Raw genomic sequence first — 16,622 nt, forward strand, 5'->3', positions numbered from 1 at the left:
GTCAGGGATTGTTCAGTTGGTGGCGGCTGAACAACTGGGCCGCCATCTCCTTCTTGGTGAAAATAAAATGAAATGGGGGTTGTGCTGAGTGCATTGTCTTTTTTGCAAAGCTGCCAAGCCCAGCCAGTTGTCGCAAGGAGTGGAAGGCTTCAGCCACCCTGTTTGCGTGGCTTACCTTTTAAATGGAGAATGCTGTCCATGGAGGCAGCGAGCAGGCCTGCTTGAGATTGGGCAGAGCCAGGGCGGCGAACCTTTGTCAGCTCGAGGGCCTCATTCTCTTCCAGGCAACTTTCTGAGGGCCACAAGCCAGAGGTGGGTGGGGCCGGGGCAAAAAGTGGGTGGAGCAACAGATGTAGATTCCACTTTTTGTGCAGTCAGCTTGGGTCTACCCAAAGCCCTCTCTGTCTTCTGTGGACACACTCCAGCCACTGAGGGGTGTGCCCTGGGGGGAGTTCTGAGGGCCAGACAGAGAGCCCCTGAGGGCTGCATTTGGCCCCCAGCCCTGGGGTTTTGCAGCTGTGGCAGAGAGCTTTCTTGCGGAGAATAAATTTGTGTTGTTGACGCTGCCACCTTCCCAAAATCTGATGAAAAGAGGAACTTGTCTTCTCAGTTCTTGCACTTGTGGTCACTGATTAGGCTGCCTTCCTCCTACTGACTTGTTGCTTAAGGCTTCCATGCGCTGTTTTATGTGCTCTCCAACTGCCCGGTCCTGTTTGGGTTTAGAAGCCAAATACGAGCATTGTTCTTTAGATGTATTGTGGCAGGGGAAAAAGCACATTGGTGTTGGTTGTCAACAGTTCAAAACAGACCTCTGCAGCTGTAAGGACTGTGAAATGGTAGGCTCCCTGTGCGCATGAATGTTTATGCACTCGCATTGATGTGCTCATGCTCACGAGGTGAGAGGGCATCCCCTGTGACATTCTGAGATTTAACTTCTGGGAGCCAGTGCGCTACCAACTTCTTTTTTTAAAAAAGGCTTCTCCAAAGTCCCCCAAATAGGGGCCACAATTTACCAGGGGCTAGGAACTTTAATGTCCTAGCCCCTAGAGTCTCATTGGAATGGTTCTGCGCATCGTCTGCGTATCCCAGTCAAAAACAGTCATCTTTGTAAGTTATTTATTTTGAAGCACTTCTAAAGCGCTTAATGTTTTCAAAACATTTAGTGGCGTACAAAAGAAGAACCTTATAAAAACATAAAGAACAGATGCAACATTAAAACCCAGTAAAACAGGAAAAAACAACAGAAAATAGCTAAAACCAGAAAATGGGGAATAATTATAATTTCCTATCCTTGCTTTGAGGGTCTCCATATATCTGCCCTGCTCCTCCCATTAATACGATGATGATGATGAATTCCTTTGTTCATTTATGTAGCACTTCAAGAGAGAGCGAAAGCATGGCTTCCCTGCCCCGAGGCGCTTACACTGTCTAATTCAGGGATGGGGACTCTCAGTGGCCCTCCAGATGTTGCTGGACTCCTAACTCCCATCATCATAATTGCCCTGACCGTTGGCCCAGGTTTGTCACTGCTAGAATGTACTGCCACTGGATTGGGTTCTGTGGGTGTGTTGAGGAGTTGAACTTAAGTATTCCTTTTTTTGTTTTTACAAGTTTGGAGGTGGGAACTGTCAAAAAAGAAAGTGCTTGCTCCATTAAGGCAGGGGTCTCCAACATGGTGCCCTTGAGATCTTCTTCTGGTGCCCCTGAAGTCTCCGAGATCCCTGCTTCCCTGCCTCCCTTGGCCGTGTTTGCAAAGCTGTTTTTACGATGTTTTGCTTTAATATGCATTAAAGTCTTTTTGTTTTTAAGATGTTTTAGTGTGCTTTTAGTGTTTTTGCTTGCCGCCCTGGGCTCCTTCCAGGAGAAAGAGCGGGATAGAAATGTGATAAATAAATAAATAAATAAACACTATATGCCCAACTTCTGGTCGACGCCAGTCAGGTCTCTGTAACACTGGGGACAACTAACAGCGCTTCTCTGGATGATCTGTGATTAAAGTGCATGCACTAAAAACAGCCAAAGGGGAGGGGAAACAGCCAGATCGATCTATATTTTAGTAGCTTGGTTAGCAAAATGATCTGTGCATGCATTCCCCCTGTACTCAGTCCCCCTGCCATAGCCAATCCTCCCTTGGCTTCGGGAAGACGGCTTGTCCGATACAATGGATAGTTTTTTTCCTCCCTCCCCCTCCTCCTTTCCTTTTTTGCCTGTGTATGTATTGAAAACTGTTTTCACAGACTGTTCCACCCCTCAGTGGCTCTCTCTGTCCCGATCCATACAGCTCAGCTGCATTCAGGAACATTTTTTCTATCAGAATCAGCTGGTTACGAGAGGGGTTGCAGATTGGCTGGTGTCCCTGCCTCTGCGTGCGCATGCTGAAAGTTTATCGCCCTTGGCTTGGCAATTTAGCTGCTAGAGGCCCTGGGGAATGCATGTCTGTTTTTTTTTTAAAAAAAATAACAATTAAAGATATCCTCTCCCCAAAGGCCAAATGGGGATGCGTAATTTATTAGAGTTCTACTAAACAAGAGGCCCTTCTTTGTAAACAGAGGCATTGTTTAAACAGGGCAGTTTGTAAAATAAAAATAAAAATTGCCTGCTTTGTTTGCTGTTAGGGTTTTTGTGTTTGTTTGTGTGAGTTTTAATTATTGTTATGCGGTCTCTTGGTCTAAGATCCTCTCTTGAGGTGGCTTCTGAGGTTTATTTTTATTTATTTATTTATTTATTTTATTTATACCCCGCCCTTCCTTCCAGTAGGAGCCCAGGGCGGCAGGTTTTGAAAATAAATGTTTAAAACTGCAAGAAAAATATATTAAAATACTATATTGGACTCTTGTCAGAAGGCAAAAAAAAAACAGTGATAACATCACCTACTGTTTAGAATCCGGAGAAGGCCAAAGAGGCTAGACTTGTTGCATAGAAGCAATGTGGCAGGCTTCCAATGGATTTCCAGTGGCATGGAGTTCTGTAGGTGAAGAGTCGCAGCTGAGAAGGCTCTGGTGCATGGAACTTGGAAAGTGGGGTAGCTCTGAGCAGCGCCTTGGAAGAGGACCTTAACCTGGGATGGTGGGGAACCTGTGGCCCTCCAGATTATGTGGGATTCCATCTCCCCATTGGTCCCAGCCAGCATGGCCAATAGTCATGAACGATGATGGGAAGTTTTGGGTGGTCACTTATACATCACCAAAAGGAAAAAAGAGGACACGGGTCTGGATCAAATGTTCCACTGCCAACTTATATGTGTAGGAGTAGAAATCATTTAAGAACATCAGTCCAGCATCCTGTTCTCACAGTGGCCAACCAGATGCACCAAAGGGAAGGACCGTGGCTCGGTGGGAGAGCATCTGCCTTGCATGCAGAAGGCCCCGGGTTCAATCTCCGGTGGCATTATTATTATTAATATTAATAATAATGTTAATAATGATGATGATGATAATAATTATTTATACCCCGCCTTTCGGCCCAAGGCCCTCAAGGCGGCTTACAAAAGACACAAATATCAAAATACAATATAAGGATACATCAGTAAAACAATAAAGCAATGCAATTTACAAAACACAATTTACAACAGTTAAATAGCAATAACCATCACAATCGACATTGTGGCATCTCCAGGTAGGACTAGGAGAGAATCTTGCCTGAAACTTGGGAGAGCCGCTGCTGCCAGCCAGTGCGGACAGATCAGTGGTCTGACCAAAGGCAGCTTCCTAAGGTCCTAAGCCCTCAAGCAGGACCCGAGTGTGGCTTTGGTTTCCAGCACCTGGGATGTTTCAGAGGCTTGCTGTCTCCGACAGTGGAGGTAGGATGTAGCCATAGTGGCTAGTAGCCACTGATCGCCTTATCGGTCGTGAATTACTGTAATTTAAAAGAGATGGAATACATCTCTGTAACCAGGGCCATGGTGGTCCTACCCAGAGTAGACCCATTGGAATTAGTGTACCCAAGTTGGTTGTGTCCATTAATTTCAGTCGGTCTGCTCTGAGTCAGACAAGCACTGGATACAACCCAGAGGCATTTATAGAGCTACGACCATCACTTTAAACGGCCGTGGCGTCCCCCGAGGAATCCGGGGAACTGTCATTTGGGAAGGGCGCCGAGAGTTGTTAGGAGACCCCTGATCCCCTGGCAGAGCTGCAATTTTCTGACTGGTTTAGCAAGCAACCCTTCTTCCCAGGGCACTCTGGGAGGGCGCCAGCCAGGTTGACGAAGGCTGGGCTGAACCTTGGCACCCTCTTTTGTTAGGGTGCGGTTCTGTTTGTGTCGAGATGTGTAGGTCAGTTCACAGTTTGGTCCCAGCTTGAGCACTGCCCTCTCTGGCCCTGGGGATGCTCAGCAGAAATTCTGATGGATCGTGGCCCCCCCCCCGTGCTCATTGGTGGAAATGGGGTGCTGTTTTGGGCTTTACTTTTTTCGCTGAGATGGGTCTGTCGAAGGCAACCTCCTAGGTTTGTATTTAATGCAGCCCTTTCTTCAGAACCATGAGGACTAGAATCTTGCTTTGATTTTCAGGGAAAGGCAGTAGCTCAGTGGCGGAGCGATTGCTTTGCATGCAGAAGGTCCCGGCTTCAATCCCCAACGGCATCTACAGGTTAGGTTGGGGAAAGACTCTTGTTTGAAAACCTGGAGAGCCCCTGCTAGTTGTGAACTAGATAAAGGAACTGACTTGGGTTAAGGCAGCTTCCTGTTTTTCTGTTGAAATCAGCCCCTGCTTCAAAACCAGGAGGACTGGAATCTTGTTTTATTTTGAGGGGAAGGGCCGCAACAGCAGTACAGAGCACCTCATTTGCACGCAGAAAGTCCCAGGCTTCAACCCTCAGAATCCCTAGGTAGTGCTGAGAACATTTCCCGCCTGGAACCCTGGAAGAGAGCCGCTGCCAGTCAGTGTAGACAATATGGAGCTAGCTGGAGCAGTGGTCAGACTCCATATCAGGCCTCTTCCTAGGTTCATGTTCCGATGTCTGGTCAGCCAGCAGATTGGACAGGTGGCTCAATGGCTGGAAAGCAGAGCCTGGCTGACGTGTTTACGAGAGGCCCTTTCCTACAGGGCTGTGGAGTTGGAGTCGGGAGCAATTTTGGAGTCGGAGTCGGGAGCAATTTTGGGTGGAGTCAGAGTTGGAGTCGGTAGAAATGTACCGACTCTGACTTCCAAATAAATTTTGATTGACAAGAAGCAATTTTCGGTGGAGTCGGAGTCGGACAGTAGAAAAATAGAGGAGTCAGAGTCGGAGTCGAAGGTTTGGCGTGCCGACTCCACAGCCTTGCTTTCCTACTCCCCTGTCTCCATCTTGGAGCAGTTTGCGATCTCTCAATTCGGAAGGGCCGGCTCCCAGCTGAAGGGCAGGCTAGCTGCCATCTCTCTCTCTCTCTCTCTCTCTCTCCATCCTTCAGAAGAGCTTTCCAAGATTCCCTGCATTAAGGGATCCGGTGGAATTTAGCACCCAGGAGAGAGTAGATGTGCAAAGTATCATTTGGCCCCGAGCAGAAGATGATCTGCGCAGCTCCTTAAACCTGCCCTACCACTGAAGCTGTCTGAATTTCCTTCTAAACCTTGCGCCAGGCCGGCTATGCTGTTGCTTTTACAGCGAAAACAAAATGCAAGTGTCCGCAAATGGAACGACGTACATTTGGAAGCGATTCTCTCTTTGCCAGTTTGCGGTGGCGGTTTTGAGCATAAAACCTGCGCGGAAAGGTAACGATGGCGTCAGTGGGTCCTCTCTTTAAAAGAGCTTTTGCTGGCTGTCAGTAAGCTAGATTCTCCTTCCGCTATCAGAGGCTGTATTCCCCTGCATGCCAGCAGGAAAGACAAGCACACCTCTGTTGCCTTTTATACATTCCTTGCGATCCTCCCAACAAGCATCTAGCCATCCATTGTCGAAAGCAAAATACTGGACAAGTTGGACCTTTTTGTCCTGGTTCACCAAGATCTTCTAATAATAATATTGCTTAAAAAAATATTTTCAGGGGCATTACATCCATTTTTCCGGTTGAGCGCTTTACCAACAATCCTGTAAGGTAGGCCCCCTCTGTCTTGCAGGTTGAGGCAGGGGAAAAAAGGGCTCCTTTGGGGATTAAGCAGCCTGATGCAATTTGGACTGCGGCCCTCTGCGGCTTTTGGCTTCCCAAGCTAGGCTCAGTGACTCAAGATAGCTTAACCCAGATTGCTTACCCTGAATCATCATCGGGGAGTCACAGTCAGGTTAGCTAGGGTGTTTCCTCAGTTTATGAATGAAATGTCGTCTGACTTTTTGAGGCTTGAACCGGGAAGGAATTATGTGTGTACCGTTAATTCCTTCCAACATCTTACCAAATAGATAGATATATCTAAGGACGTTAGAAGAGCCTACAGGCTCAGGCCAAAGGGGACCCACCTAGTAACTTCATTATTGCCATCCGGAGGGGCATCTTTCCGCAGCAAAAGTAGGGCAGCTTTTGCAGTGTGAAAAGTTACGGGGTTTCAGCAGAACATTATGGGGTTTGCACAGGTCGGAAAAGGAAGCGGCATGTCCGTCCCGAAACATTTGCAGACACAAACAGAATTCCTCTTCCAACAAGCTTTTTAAGTAGAGACCGTGTCCCAGTCTGCGTCTGTGTTGGAATTGCTTTTTCAGATGTTTTTAAGTTTTTGGTTTTTTTAAAGATGTTTTTAGTATTTTGTCCCTTGTTTGCTGCCCTGGGCTGTTTCTGGTAGGAAGGGCAGGATATCGATTTAATAAATAAATGAATAAAGTGGGATTGCATATAAACACTCCCATATAACACTGTAAGCACAAATCATCATAATGCACAAGAAAAGGGATGTTTAAAGGGGCATTGTGTGTGTATGTAAACACGTAAGCATGCACACGAAAACAACTAAATCTTTCATTTTTTTCCTAATAAAAATGTTACACAAACTTCAGTGTTTCACTTCAACACCTGACAGAATGTTTTTTTCTTATCAACAAAGGCAAAATCAAGAAAAGGGAGTGGGAAATAAAGTACAAGCACATCTTAGCTAATTCTTCTTTTTATATAATTAGTACTACTACCCTATGTATCTTCAGATCAAACTGTCAAGTTATTGGTTGACACGGCACACAAACATGGCCACAACCAGTTCGCCTCCTGTGTTCAGAGAGGGCCAGCAAGCCGCTAGACCTCATTAAGGACAAATCTTTGCCCTTGTCCCTCCCCGCCGGTGCCCTGTAATCTGGTTTGTGGCACTGCCTGAGCAGTGTTGTAAGGTGTGTAACAGCTGCAGATTGCTGGACAGGAGCGCTCTCCCCCCGCCCTCCAAATTGCTAAGCGTTAATGAATTCCTTTTTTGCTGTACTGTGGATCGCGTCATACTCCGCTAGGGAGCGGAGTCCAGAGGGCAGAACCTTTGGCTAGCACGTGAAAGAGAGGCTTAGCAACCTTCCATCTTCTCTCTCTCTCACATACACACACACACACACACACACATGGTGGATATAGAGTTCGCTTATTCTTCTTCAGCTCTGCTTGGGACGGGCTGTTTTCAGGAGCTTTTGTCTTCAAAAAAGATTCCCAAGGTATTAGATTCCTCTTGTTTTTTTCTTTCTGTTGCTTTGCAATCATTTGCAAAAGGAAAGCTTTGCTGGATCAGGCCAAACTTCTATCCAAAAGCCAGCCTTTCTGATTGTAACACTGGCCCCCTCCATAGGCCTCCTGGAAGCCCAAGCGAAGGCAAAGCCCCTCCCCTGTTAGGTCCCAGCATCAGGTATACTGCTTCTGAGCATGGAGGCTCCATTTTTGCTCTTGCAGCTAATAGCCATAAATAAGGAGTTACCTTTTCTCTTTGTTTCTCTGCCACCACCCTTGATACAAGGGCCACTTTATTCTTTAGTGAAAATATTATTTTCCACCCTGGCCTGTTTGAAGGTGTCTTAACAAAACTGACTGTTGGAAGAATTTCCATCCGCAGCTGTGACTAAGCTTCCATCATTCTAAGGACTGCATTACCTCTTCCCGTATTTATCCTGCCCTCTTGTCTTTCCTTGTGGTTAAGTTTAATTTAGGATGATTATGATTTACGGGCAGCCCTTGTACCTGGCGTTGCTCAGGAATTCTAAGAAACCAAGAGCTCAGTCTAGTTTTGGAAGGTTCAGTCTGCCACCTTGATTCAAGATGGTGTCTGCTTGTATCCAAACCTAAGACAGGAACCGTCGTGCAAAATTTGGTTACACGATCTTGAGAAGGGTCCAGTTTTTGATACATTTTGATAGTTTTGAAACCACTGAGATAAATGTTGTCAAGTAGAGACCTTATTCCAGGCTGTTGGAATTCTTTGTAAGGTGTTTTTAAAGATGTTTTGTTCTTAAGATGTTTTTAAAGATGCATTTAGTATTTTATTGCTTGGTTGCCGCCCTGGGCTCCGTCTGGGAGGAGGGGCGGGATATAAATTTAATGAATAATAACTTAATAAATTATACATCCTTTCTATACTTACATTTAATTTATGATTATTGTGATTTACTAGCAGGCTTGTACCTTGTATGACAAGTTTCTAGTCTGCATGGTCGTTCTAGTCCTTTTAGGTTTCTAGTCCTCATGAATGTGTGTGTGTGTGTGTGAGGGTTATTGTAGTCTGTGAAAAATGCCTCCTACCATTTTCTTCGCAAGTTTCTGGCAAGTTCTGAAGATGTTAAAAGTTGGTACGATTGTTTAATCTCTCTGATTAAATGCTGCAGCCCTGGTAGTAGTAAATAAATTCTGCATTGTCAAATCTCAGAAAGTGTGCCTATTAAGTTTGTCACTGACATCATTTTGCTTGCCGTGAGTGAGGGTGCCAACTTGGAAAACCCTCCCTGCTCATGCACACCTTTTTTCTCCCAGTGGGGTCTCATGAGAACTAGAAACCTACCCTTAATTTCCCCCCCCCCACTCCCAAAGAGAAAACTCACCTGGCTTATTCTCAGCATGGGGAACTCCGAGCCCTGTTCTAAGCTCTATCCAGAATGTGCATCCCTGCGGGTTGGCAGGCAGGCAGCCAGCTGTCAGTAGCGAGCGTGGGTGGCTATTGGGACCACATCCAGGTTGAGTCAGTGCACAACCTTCTCCAGTTCGGCATCACCATGAATCCTCTTGCCCTGACTTGTGGAAGGCAAATCTCCGAGGCCTGGGCTTATGGCAAACTCTTGTTTGCAGTCATTTTCCTTGCTCCCTTCCCCAGACTTTCTCTCTCTTGTTCTCCAGACTTCGCAATGATGTATTTCATGCTAATTCTAGTGGAAGCTAGTCCTTTAGGGCGACGGGACAGTGCCCCACCAACCTCAGTCCCCCACCACCCCCTTCCGGCCTTCTTAATTGCAACCAGTCCAGGGAGTAGCCTCTTGTAGAACTCAACAGGAATGACGATGGGAGCAGACCTAGAATCACTCAGCTCCAGGGCCAGATTTACGTACAAGCTAAACAAGCTACAGCTTAGGGCCTCACATTAGAAAGGAAGAAAGGAAAGTTAGAGGGGAAAACGTTTACAACGTTGCCACCGGAAACCATAAACATCATACAAAAAACAAAGAAAATGTGCAAATAATTACTTATTGTGATTTACATCTAATTTATATATCATAACCTTATATCATATTTTTTAATTGTGTAATGTGTTTGACAAACTGCTCAATAATGTGCACACGTATAACTTGCATTTTTAGTACCTGTATCACGACTGTCAAATGCCTTTTAATTGTACCACCCGAATTTTGCATTTATTATTAGCTGAAGAGGGAAAGGCCTCACTCGTGTTATAGCTTGGGGCCACAACAAGTTTAAATCCGGCCCTGCTTGGCTCTGCGTGTCATTGGCTCTCTAGCTCTGCCTACTCAGTCCCAGTGGGCACCCGCCAACACTGCCCTGAAAGCAAAAACCTAGGAAGCTGTCTATCCTGGGTCAGACCCTTGGGTCCATCTAGCTTAGCACTGCCTACACTGACTGGCAGCAGCTCTCCAGGATGTCAGGCAGGGCCTTTGTCCCGGAGATGCGGTTGCGGATTGAACCGTGGACCTCTTTGCATCCAAAGCAGCTGCTCTGCCGCTGCGTGATGGACTTTCTGTCCGGAATGTATGTACCGTTGCACTGTTGGTATGCATATGTGTACTTTTTTTTTTTAATCTGTGTGGATGTAAGCTAGAGTGAAGGTAGGAAGGTGCCCACAGTCTTGGCCGTTTATTTATTACATTTGTATACTGCCCCATAGCCGAAGCTCTCTGGGCAGTTTACAACAATTAAAAACAAATATACAAATTTAAAAACACATTTTAAAAAAACAATTTAAAAACACATGCTAAAATGCCTGGGAGAAGAGGAAAGTCTTGACCTGGTGCTGAAAAGATAACAGCTTTGGCGCCAGGCGTACCTTGTCAGTGAGATCATTCCATAATTTGGGGGGCCACCACTGAGAAGGCCCTCTCCCTTGTTGCCATCCTACGAGCTTCCCTCGGAGTAGGCACCCAGAGGCCGTTGAATTTCCCTGGGGAAAGAGGAACAGTTGAAAATGGATAATGCCAGCAAATCCCACTAACAAATCGCTAGTGGGGCTGTGGATCCCAGGTTTGTGGAGCGACCTCCCCTCCGAGCTGCATCTCAGCGATTGGCACATCTTTACCCAGACCTGTGGCTAAGCGGGTGCCTTCCCTGCTGCACACGGCTGCAGTTTTTGAGATTCTGATGCTGGTTCTTTCTGTGGCTTTTTTCTTTTCTTTTATGATAATAATTCTACTTTTTTTAACTATGGTCTACACGTTTTGGAACCTGCGCTGACACCAGCTGGCTATAAGCACAAATAACAACTTGATCTGTATCCGTGTAGCACCTTGTGCCCGCAAACCCATGGCAAAGGCGTGGGAGCTTCTGTGTGGCTTTATGAGGCCGGGGAGGGGAATGCCCAGGTTTTGTTGACTGGCCAAAGAGGATAAAATTCTGCTTGGCCTGGTCTGGACCGATCCTGTCTGGTCTGACAGCGGCATTGATCTGCCTGGGAGATGATGGAAAGAGTTCTTTTCTTTCCGTCGCGATCTGTTAACTCTGGGCCCAGGTTCTTTTCTTTTGATGCTGTCTTGCGTTGTAAAAGGCGATTGATTTACGCCTTGGCAGGGCTGGGTCTCACAATGAACCTTTTATGTGCTACCTGGAGTGTTTTCGAGGAGATTGGCTGAGGAAAATCAAAAGGAGAGGCTGGCTCGCATGTCACCTCTTTTCTTGCAGGCATTCTATTTTAAAAAGTGGGCTTGGCTTGGTGATGGTGGCATCCTCTGCAGGGTTTTTAAAGCTTCTTCACGTCAGTCCCCAAAATGCATGGGATTGAGGGCTTGCTTCTCTGAAACAGGTGGCTTTCTGCCTATGCTTAGAGGCACTCTGGTTATTCCTGGTGTGGGAGATTCAGACGGCACACAGAATTTGGGGGCATATTTGGGCCATTGAACCTAGTCCGGCCCAAGCACCACATTCCTTGTGGGCAACATTTTTTTTGGGGGGGTGACATGTCAGCGGTGGGTGGGGCCAGATGCAACTCTTAACTTCATAGAGCAGGCTATGTGCCAGCCTGGGAAAAGTCAGAGGCTTCTAGGAACACAGCAACATAGGACCCAGGAAGCTGCCCTGCACCTCGTCTCTTTCAGGCAGGAGCCTCTCCTAGCCCTACTTGGAGATGCAACTGGGGATTGAACCTGGGACCTTCTGCATGCAAGGCAGATGCTCTAACCACTGAGCTATGGCCCTTGTGCATCCCTCCCCCCCACATACATCCAGGACACATTCCAGCCAATCCAAAGTGCTCAAAGAGTCACAGAACATGGTCAGTGGGGGCTGTGTGCTGGAGAGAGTCCCGAGGGCCAGATAGACAGGTCTGGAGGTCCACGTTCAGCTCCTGGGCCCAAGGTTCCCCACACCTGATGTAAGGTACAGCTTTACAATGGGGGGAGGGGGAATCTCAGGCCTGGGGGCCAAATGCGGCCCTTGAGGTGTCTCTATCCAGCCCGTGTCAACCGTGTGCCCTCCTCGAGTGCTTTTGCCTGGCAAAGAGGGTGTCCTTCACCTGTGATAATGCCCCTTGCTTGCCTGGAGGGAGGGGTGTGGGTGTGTGATTTTGTGTGGCTGGTCCAAAGGTCAGAGCTGCATCGATTGCTCTGCCCACTCTTGCCCCTGGGCCCGCCCACTCTTGGCATCCAAAAGGTTTCCTGCAAGGGAATGTGTCCCTTGGGTTGCAAAAAAGGTTCTCCGCTCCCGCTATCTGCTGCACACCTCGCTCTAAACAGGGTCTGTAGAGAAGGAAAAAGGGTCGCCTGGTCTTCTGTTCATGGCATCCCCCGTCAAAAACCGTTCCCCACCCCCCTCAACCTCTGTTTCTCATTTATTCTTGCAGGATGTTCCAGACGTTATACAATTACTTCTGGTGGGACCGGCTGTGGTTGCCGTCCAACCTCACCTGGGCCGACGTCAACAGCAATGGGCGGGTCTCGCCTCAGCCCGCGGACTTGTACATCACCATCCCTTTAGCTTTCATCTTCCTCGTTGTCAGACACTTCTTTGAAATGTGAGTGTCGTCGGTTGCGGGGAGGGTAGGAGGGCGATCCCTGTCACCAAAAACAGGAGGACGCAGGAAGGTCCATCATTATTACCGCTATAATTAAATAAAGATCCCTCCCTTCCCCCCAAAGGCACCCACGATGGCACTGAGCCCACCATTATTCACTCCAGAGATTGCCAACGGGATGCCGTCCTGGTGTTGTTGGACTCCCAACTCCCATCATCACCATCCCTTACCATTGGACATGCTGGCTGCTGGGGCCCAGGAGAGTTTGAGTCCAATAATATCTGGAGAGTGGCGGGCTCCCCATCCCTGCTTTATACCTCTGCAAGTGCATTTGATATAGGATCCCTGACTGGTTGGGATGTGTGTCTAAGACAGGGATGGGGAACCCAACAGTCCTAGCAGCCAGCACGGTCAGTGGTCCGGGCTGATGATGGGAATTAGAGTCCAATAACATTTGGAGGGCCACAGGCTCCCCATCCCTGCTTTATAGCTCTGTAAGTGCATTTGCGAGAAATGCCAGATGTCCAAGCTGGATTTAGAAAGGGAAGAGGCACCAGAGATCATATTGCAAACATACCTTGGATAATGGAGCGGACCAAGGAATTTCAGAAGAAAATCGCCCTGTGCTTTATTGATTATAGCAAAGCCTTTGAATGTGTAGATCATGAAAAACTATGGAATGCTTTAAAAGAAATGGAGGTGCCACAGCATTTGATTGTCCTGATGCGCAACCTATACTCTGGACAAGAGGCTACTGTAAGGACAGAATATGGAGAAACCGACTGGTTCCCCATCGGAAAGGGTTTGAGACGGGTGTATTTTATCACCCTATTTGTTTAATCTATACACAGAACATATCATACGGAAAGTGGGATTGGACCAAGATGAAGGAAGTGTGGATATTGGAGGGAGAAATATCAATAATTTAAGATACGCAGACAATACCATACTACTAGCAGAAACCAGTAATGATTTGAAATGAATGCTGATGAAAGTTAAAGAGGAAAGCACAAAAGCAGGACTACAGCTGAACATCAAGAAGACTAAAGTAATGACAACAGAAGATTTATGTAACTTTAACACTGACAACGAGGACATTGAACTTGTCAAGGATTATCAGTACCTTGGCGCAGTCATTAACCAAAATGGAGACAATAGTCAAGAAATCAGAAGAAGGCTAGGACTGGGGAGGGCAGCTATGAGAGAATTAGAAAAGGTCCTCAAATGCAAAGTTATATCACTGAACACTAAAGTCAGGATCATTCAGACCATGGTATTCCCGATCTGTATGTATGGATGTGAAAATTGGACAGTGAAAAAAGCAGATAAGAGAAAAAACAACTCATTTGAAATGTGGTGTTGGAGGAGACCTTTGTGCATACCATGGACCTCGAAAAAGACAAATAATTGGGTGTTAGAACAAATTAAACCAGAACTATCACTAGAAACTAAAATGATGAAACTGAGGTTATCACACTTTGGACACATAATGAGAACACATGATTCACTAGAAAAGACAATCATGCTGGGAAAAACGAAAGGGAGTAGAAAAAGAGGAAAGCCAAACAAGAGATGGATTGATTCCATAATGGAAGCCACAGACCTGAACTTACAAGCTGAACAGGGTAGTTCATGACAGATGCTATTGGAGGTCGCTGATTTATATGATTGGCATAAGTTGTAATCGACTTGAAGGCACATAACAACAAAAGTACATTTGATATAGGATTCCTGGCTGGTTGGGATGTGTGTCCAGGTCAGGGATGGGGAACCGTGGCCCTCCAGATACTGTTGGACTCCAACTCTCAATAGCACCAGCAGACAGCATGACCAATGGTCAGGGATGGTGATGATGGAAGTTGGAGTCCAACAGTAACAGTCACACTGACTACCGGTTTTCTACTCATTTGGCAGCAACTCTGAAGAGCCTCAAGGAGAGAAAGAGGAGAGGGAGAAAGAGATCTTTATATCAGCTGCTGCTTGATTTTTTAAACAGGAGATGCCAGGGATTGAATCTGGGACCGTCTGTGTACAAAACAGGTGCTCCACCCACTGAGCAATGGTCTCTCCTGCAGGTGACTCAGAGGGGAAAAAGTGGGTCCCCCTAGTGGAGTTTATATGTGCATGCGCACACCCACCCACCCACAAGGAGATCTGAATTTTCACATGCAAATATTTGACACTAGATTTCCATAGTCAAATGTCAGGAGCTCGAACACATTCAACCCAGGTAAAAAAAGAACCCAACCCAACCAACCCGAGGCAGTGAAAGAGGATACAAAGTGGGGGCAGTGAAAGGCGTGGCCTGGGGAGAATCTCAAGGCCAGAGAGGCGAGGTAGTCCAGAGTACCCCGAAATATTTTGCAAACAGCTAGCCATTTGCAATGTTAGTAGAAAAGCGAAGCGTATCAATAAGAGGTCTGAAGCAATGAAACTTGAAAAGGCGTTGTGAAGCACTTCCCAAAATAACCTTGAACTTCGCCCGGTAGCTAATGTGCAGCCAGTGCAATTCTTTCAGCAAGCAAGTACCCAGATGCTCAAGTACTTGCTCCCAGGGCAGGTCTTCTCCAGTCCCCCAGTGCTGCAGCTGCTGGTGACTTCTCAGGATGCCTGCTGAAGGGCCGCTGCCAAAGGAAGTGGCCCTTTGACAAAGCCCTGAGGAGGAGGAAACCAGGAAGGACTGGTTTGGTTAAGGCGAGTTTTGCCTTGGTGAAGGAACCCCATGCCTAACCCACTGGCAACCAATGTGACGATTGGGTATATGGTGCAGAATTTTCAATGATACAGATGGTATAAAATAGCTATAGCTATTGATCTTGCCACCAGAATGTAATCAAGAGCCCTCCTGGGTTGGACCAAAGGCCCAAATGCGCGGTTCTCACAGCGTCCAACCAGATGCCTGGATAAAAAACCAGCAAGCACGGCTGGGGTGTCACAGCACTCTCCCTACTTGGGATCCCCAGTGCCTGGCCTTCAGAGTCATCCTGCCTCCAACCGTGGACGCAGCACATAGCCAACGGGGCTAGTCGCCATTGATAGCCTTCTCCACGAATTTGGCTCGTCCTCTTTGGAAGCTGTCCAAGAGGGTGGCCCTTGCTGCCTCCTGGGGCAGTGAGTTCCAGAGGTCAACTGCGTGAAGAAGTCCTGCCGTTTCTCTGTCCTGAATCTCCCCAGATTCATTGGATAACCCCCATTAGTTTCTTAGCATGTGTTTCTTAGCATTAGTTTTAGGGTTTTTTTTAAAATTGTTTTTAAATTTATTTAAATATTTTTAAATTGTGTTTTTAAATTGTTTTTGTCTGTTTTAAAATGTGTATACTTGTTTTTAATGTTTTTAATTGTTGTAAACCGCCCAGAGAGCTTCGGCTATGGGGCGGTATAGAAATGTAATAAATAAATACATAGATCAGTTTCTGGTGTTAAAAGAGAGAGGGAGGAAACTTTCCCTGTCCTTCCCCGCTCTGCCCCGCCATAATTTTACCAACCCTGATCGTGCCCACATCTCCTCAGTCGTCGTTCCCCCCCGCCCCCAGAGAAATACCACGACAAGAAGCCACACATGTACATTTTTGGCAGTGAGCTGAGCCTGCCGTGTGTGGGGTGCCGCAAATTCCTCAAGAGTTTAAGGGTGAAGGCGAGAAGTTTTGCTCGGATCCATCGCTAAGAAAACGATCGGGGGGGAGGAAGAGGAGTGGGTAGCAGGACTGGCATTGAGAGAGGCCCAACTGCAGCACGTTGGCATAATTGTGGCATTGTGTCCCCCTGTGTCAGGGCGTGGGGGGGGAGAGGCGGCAATCCCGATGATGTCAGCAGGGTCTACAGATGAGCCTGGGACGGCAAGGCTGAAGAATTAAAGAGCGATTATTTATTGTGGTGGATAATTCTCTTTTCCCTGCCAGTCCTTTCTCTCCATGGAGGGACAATCTGAGCTTTGTTGCGGTTGGCCAGTTGAGCTGAGAGCAGTAGGAGAGGCGCGGGGGAGAGGAGAGAATATTGAGATGGCATACTTGCTTGCCGTGCATCACTGGAGCCTTGCAAGGTTGGCCCCTTGGGCACCACTTAGGTGGACAGGCGCTCCAAAAGCGGCACAAAT

At 47.1% G+C, this 16,622-nt stretch overlaps 1 protein-coding gene across 7 annotated transcripts in view; it reads left to right on the plus strand.

Annotated features, from left to right (window-relative positions):
• The window catches only part of CERS2 (ceramide synthase 2), a 44,445-nt gene that overhangs the window by 13,646 nt on the left and 14,177 nt on the right, over positions 1 to 16,622 (plus strand). For all 7 annotated transcript variants that reach the window (XM_061606141.1, XM_061606143.1, XM_061606142.1 and 4 more), the window contains one exon: positions 12,359 to 12,529. In XM_061606141.1, coding sequence (XP_061462125.1) covers positions 12,360 to 12,529 — 170 coding nt within the window. In that variant the 5' untranslated portion in view covers position 12,359. The remainder of the gene's footprint in view (positions 1 to 12,358; positions 12,530 to 16,622) is intronic.

This window comes from Rhineura floridana, chromosome 22 (assembly GCF_030035675.1).
Source record: "Rhineura floridana isolate rRhiFlo1 chromosome 22, rRhiFlo1.hap2, whole genome shotgun sequence".
NCBI classification, from domain to species: Eukaryota; Metazoa; Chordata; class Lepidosauria; order Squamata; family Rhineuridae; genus Rhineura; species Rhineura floridana.